The sequence below is a fragment of the Limulus polyphemus genome, unplaced genomic scaffold, assembly GCF_000517525.1.
Source record: "Limulus polyphemus unplaced genomic scaffold, Limulus_polyphemus-2.1.2 Scaffold166, whole genome shotgun sequence".
NCBI classification, from domain to species: Eukaryota; Metazoa; Arthropoda; class Merostomata; order Xiphosura; family Limulidae; genus Limulus; species Limulus polyphemus.
This window is the reverse complement of record NW_013665776.1, coordinates 837,344-843,495: the sequence shown is the minus strand read 5'-3', so window position 1 is coordinate 843,495 and position 6,152 is coordinate 837,344. Positions and strand designations below refer to the sequence as shown.

Here is a 6,152-nt window from a genome sequence, read left to right as displayed (position 1 = left end):
AATTATAAGGTAAGTACTAAATTAATTTTAAATTAGTTTATCTAGTTAAGTTTTAAACTTATTATTATATATATATTTTATTTTTTTTTTTTTGGTGATTTTCTTTGGGCATTCAAGCAGTTACTTAGGCCAATAAAGCCTAATGTAAACATAGTCTAACAAGTGGAAGCTTTCTTGGTGAAGCCAAATTTGACACAATGGAGTGTGAAATAATTCTAACAATGCCTACCATTTCTTGTTATAAAAAAAGCATTTCTTTTCCTATCATACTGCAATATCATAACTCAAATGAAGTATAAAATGATCAAGTAAGCTTTTTGGAAACTTCAAGAATATCAGAAGTGTAATTTTGGTAGAAGTTGTTTACAAACATCTTTTATCAACACATCACCAAGCTGAGGTATGTTCACTTTGTGCGAATCTCTTCACGAGTCAAATGAAATTGAAGCTATGTTGGTTAATAACGTTGAAAAGAACCAAAAAAAAAGATCTTTCATTATGTGTTTAGATCACGAACCTATGACTCCTCAAAACTGAGATATAGGCAATTACATCAAGCCATGACAACGGAGGTTGAGAAACAGTGACTAGCTAAAATCGATAAAACTACAATTTTATTGAAGTTAAAAGGTTCAAATTAGAGATATTTTATTCCAAACTACTTCCACTTTTTAACTAAGAGAAGGAGGAAGATGAGTGGTGTATTATGGGGAGAAAAAATCATATTTTGTATGATTCAATGTATATTTCTAGAATATATAATTAAATATAGTTAAGTACAATTTTTAGAATGAAATTATAATTCTTCATATAGAGCAAACCTAACACTAAATCTTGGGGTAGTTAGAAATAAGTAATGTAATGCACAAACCTGTCAGAAGATTAATAAGGGCAGAATTTTCTGGAGACATAGGATTATAACTAGCAACCTCTAGAAGGTTTACTTTTAGAACCTGCTGATACACTTCTGCGAGCCAAGTGGCAGAGAGAAATACAAGAACACCACTTCCATGAACTTCCTCCACAAATCCATGCTATAAAAAGAATGAAAATATCAATCCCTTATTTTATAATCTTACTTTGTTTTATTCTGAGAAAAGTTATAAAATGTCTATTCAATTCGTAATTTAAAATTATTCCATTTAGTTTTTAAATTATCATTTTCATTTTGCATTTTAATTTTACTTGAGTTTCAGACACATAACTAAAACTTTCAATACACTAGGCTTAAACCTAAGGTACAGGAGTTGTGTGCTGGTAGTAAATATAACCAGGTGGGGATCAAAGTGTGCATGTCATAATTTTTTACAGTTATATTCATTCCAAATTGTCCATTTTAGATATACTTTCTACCCCCCTTCTAAGTTTAATATAAATTACACACTTATGACATAGATACTGCTAAAACAATCTAAATTTAAACCATTCATTCAAACTTTTTGCTTTACTGAAACTAGAAATATATATCCTCCTGTAATATCCTGTCTTGAAAAAATGTCAATAATCCTTTCCAACATGTGCTATTAGATTATTTATACCCAATAGAATGATATTATTTCAATTCACTGAACTGTTTCTAAAGCTAGCTCATTCTTATGACAGTTTCTGAATTATTCGGCATACAGTTTCATTATTACTATTGCTAAGACCACATTGGTTAGATACCAGAATCATTATTATCCAATTATAGCGTACTTAGAAAACTAGTTAAATAATAATAGATTTGGGAGTTGTTGTTTTTTTATGTTTATATTTTGTGTTATAAACTGCACATTTGAATTTTAAGACATTTTTATATACTATGAAGAGCACTACCAAGAAGTAGGGCTAAGTTTCGATGAAACATCAATAACCCAGGCCAAGACCCACACATAATAATGTATTTTGTGTGTTTTTATGGGTATTTATTTTTTATTTTTCTTAAAGTAACTGAAATGTAAAATCGAGAAACTTACAAGGTTAGACAAGGAAACTTAATTTTAAAAAAATTTTCCACAAGAAATGCACATGAGCTGCTCAAGCATGATGTAATTCAATACTTTGTTTACCATAAGTTACACTATGCTTTTTCCAGGTGATGTATTGCTTTGTTATGCTAGTTTAGTAGTTAACGATAGTTCAAAGAGTAATAAAACAATAAAATTAAATAAAAGCAGTTATCAAAAAGTTATAGGACTGAAGATTTTAGTATAAATAACTAACTGTCTGTTACAATATGCAGTCATTCAAGAAAGAAAAAAGGATAATTTAGCTTTATTTCATTCTTTTTATGTAGTGATTACAAAGTTGGTCAAATTGACTGAGACTGTATACAGTTAGTGTTAGGGTAAGAAAAACAACAGAAAAAAATATAAAGTTTTACTGACAAAACACATCTGATAATCATTTAAGAGGTTCTAGAGGTGATGTAAATGAAATATGAAAACCGTAAAATGAAAATAAGAATTTATATTCTTAATATTAAAATCACCTTGCACTCAGACTAATCAGAGTCCGAGTCCAATTGACAAGTAAGTTCCCAAACAAATCTTTAGTAGAAATACTTTACTCCTAAAAGATACTAATACTAAAAGATATAAACTTTCATGAAGTTAGATTGAGTAAACTCAGAATTACAATAAACAATAATTCTCCCAAATGGATTAGGTCCAGTGGACCTACCCATGAACTGAGGAATAACTAGTCAGCAGACATGAATTTTCAGGAAGTGTCACATTTTCAATTTCATATCTTTTCAACATACTCTCACATTTTATATTTCTATGACAATAATTACATCTCCTAATATGAAAGGAAAAAATACATAATACACACATGCTCAAACTAATGGAGCTGCAACAGGTTCAAGCTTAACACCATCTCTTTCTAATTTGTTTCTTTGTCATTATGAAATGTGATGAAAAACTGCCATTGAAATTTAAATTGATGATAATTTTGTCATTTTTAGTGTTCCTCAACATATATGAGAATTTTTACAGTATCTTAACACCTGCAACGTGGGCCAGCCCAGCATCTTGATGTGGATTGAAAAAAAAAAGAGTCTTCCTTAAAAAGTTTTAGGGTTGTTTTGATTAGATAAAAAAAAGAAGACATTTGGCACTATTTTTGAGGTCTAGGTCACTGGACCAGACCCGTGACCTAACCTGAGACCATGAGAGACAACATGGAGAAGTTAACTTGTAAATGTAAAGTAAAATGATGTAGCAATGAAACATGCTTGAAATGTTCTAGATGTGGTTGTGAATGTGATGATTTAAGTGTAGTGATTAAGCTAAACCACGAGTTCAGGTTGGATGAGGGAAGAACTTATTCAAGGATATCCCAATTGATTGGATATACCAGCTGAATTGAAGATTCATCAATTGATTATGCAGTGACGACAAAACATAAAAACAATGGGTAGAATAGTATCATCATTTTCAAACATGGGAATTGGAATCATATATAAGATATCATTAGTTTCAATATTTTGTGAAATCAATGACACAGTAAAGCTCAAAGATGCAGAGTTGAAGCAGATGCTCAATGCATCACAAAATGATGTCCCTAGCAATTCTCAGATTAAAAATTACATTTCTGCAATGAAGAGTAAATATAAGAAGGATGGTGTAATGTCCAGTATGGTACCACCATAGTATAATCGATATAGATTTCAGAGTGTCATATTTTCATTAATATTTCATTTTAGAAGTAGTGTCAAGCTTCATTCATCGAGATCTATTGAAATAACCCCAAATCATTGGTTTCCAGAATGGTCCCCTTGTCAACCATCTTAGGTTTAGTACTAAAAGGTGATGGGCTGACTCTGGTGGCAGGTGTTAATAATCAAACAAAATTAAATGGTTTGCCGTGAAAGATCCTGAAAAACATCAACTTGCCTTTGTTGATACAGTTGATATAGAATAATAATAGTAGTTGTGAATGTGAAGTGTCTCATAAATATATATTTACGATTATATATATTTTAATTTTAACAGTTGGATTATTGGTATTAAACAAAGAAAATTTAATGTTCCAAACAAATAATATCTATAATATTATGAGATATGGGTAAACAAATATAAATGTAAACAATAAGTTGTATGAGATATTTCATAGATCCTATCCACAACTTGGTTTAAGAGTAGTTTATAAAACTGAGAATAGAATAGAATTTTATTTAAAATTCTATTCTATTTTCAGTTTTATAAACTACTCTTAAACCAAGTTGTGGATAGAATCTATGAAATATCTCATACAACTTATTGTTTACATTTATATTTGTATTTATACCTTAAAAAGAGCTCTCTTTTTAAGGTATAAAGGCAAAATTTCATACTTAAAAATATCTAAAGTGATATATATATATTTAAATGTTCTATATGTGATTATAAGTATACCAGTTTGATCATTAAGTGGTTAGAAACACACATAAAAGATCATGTAAATTTAGTGAATAATAATAATTAATCAAGTAAACATAATCATGTGCTTGGCAAATGTGATATTTCCACATGTAGAGGACATGACCAGGAGAGTTTTAATCTAAACATTTTTGATTAACACATTAAAACCAGAGCTGAACAAGATTATTATAAATAAAATAAAAATTATGTTTCACTGAAGAAGAACATTAGAAATGTCTTTCAATACTTATGATCCAATTTTGACTACTTTTTTAATATAAATGTTAGAAAAATGCAGTAAACTCTACTGACCTCAGTGAGTGGTATTGGCTGCTCCTGGTTGATATAGTATTTGTTTCGCAGCAATTTCAGGTTCAACAGTAAAGCAGAGAAGGTTGCCAGGTAAATCCCATCTGCATTCACTATTGTTACGCGTGATAATGAGTCATAATCCTTATTGATACTATGTCCTGTGATTTCTTCTCTCTGTGAATGCCATATCCCTTGTAAAATATGAAAAATACGTGTTTTAAAACTATACTCCAACTATTTTGTGTGCCTGTAAATACTACTTTGCTTTCTAAGAATTAGAAAAAAAAATTTAGTATTTTGTTTATATGTTTTGGAAAATAAATTTTAGAAAATCAAAAAACAAAATAATCCTCACTACTTGCTTACATCCTTTATTTTCATTCAGTCAGTTAATGTGTTTTCTCCTTGAGTCTATGAAGTCCTGTAATATTGGCATGTTCTGAAGTGTCTAGACTATCATTAAATGTTTCAATTTTATTGGCATGAACTTTAAAACCATCTATTCATTTAAAAGAACTTGCTAAAAATGCAAAAAGTAAGTCACCTTAAACCTAGAATTATTGATGTGGTCCATATGGATCCAGTTAGATTTTTAAACACATTTTTGTAAACTATTTAAGCACCACATTGCTTATGCATCCATAACTTTGTCAATTACAGGATACCTAACAACACATGAATCACACAAAAATACTATCAGTACTGCAATTAATCCTACCAATTACTGCTAGGATTACATAAAAAAATGAGTTACTTAACCCAATTTATTTAATCAGTTCTTTACAATAAGTACTATGAGAAGCCAAAACAATGAAATTACTCAATGTGATGCAATATGTAGACTTCCATTGGCAGTGAACAGTACATACAAAATCAACAAACCAATCACAATAGGAATATAGTGCTTGCTTTGAACAAAAAACTTATCAGGTGAGAAAGTAATTAAACTATGTCTAAAAATCCTTTTCACAACTACTGTTAATAGAGCCTTCACATAATTATACTTACTAAATGACAGGTATTAGGATGGGAATCGAATCCATACTAATAAAAATACTTTTATAAAGGTTAGTTGGGTAAAATAATATTGAAGATAATGCACTTTATAATTACAAGAGCTGCAATTAATTCATGATGCTTATGTATGCAATTTTTTGATAATTTATTTAGTAAATACTAATTGTTTAGTTTAAAGAGGTAAAGAACTGAAAAATACTGAATCAAGGATGCATGGTGCTAAAAGAATATCAGCTAAAGTATTTAACACTTGTTTTTAACTCCATATGAATAATTCGTTTAGTAATTGAATAACATAAGATGTTAAAATAATAGCTCAACCTAAAAGTGTAATAGGTAATAATATTTGTGAATCGTTAGAAATAATAAAACGCAAAAAAGATCATGTAGTATTAAATAGAGATGAAGGTTTGGAGAATATTTTGCAAGAATGTGGAG

General features: G+C 29.3%; 1 protein-coding gene across 2 annotated transcripts in view; it reads right to left on the bottom strand.

Moving 5' to 3' along the window:
* LOC106477510 (brefeldin A-inhibited guanine nucleotide-exchange protein 3-like) overlaps positions 1-6,152 on the bottom strand; it is a 128,862-nt gene that overhangs the window by 58,490 nt on the left and 64,220 nt on the right. For both annotated transcript variants that reach the window (XM_022381466.1, XM_022381467.1), the window contains exons 16-17: positions 4,698-4,888; positions 872-1,034 (exon numbers count right to left, since the gene is read on the bottom strand). In XM_022381466.1, coding sequence (XP_022237174.1) covers positions 872-1,034; positions 4,698-4,888 — 354 coding nt within the window. The remainder of the gene's footprint in view (positions 1-871; positions 1,035-4,697; positions 4,889-6,152) is intronic.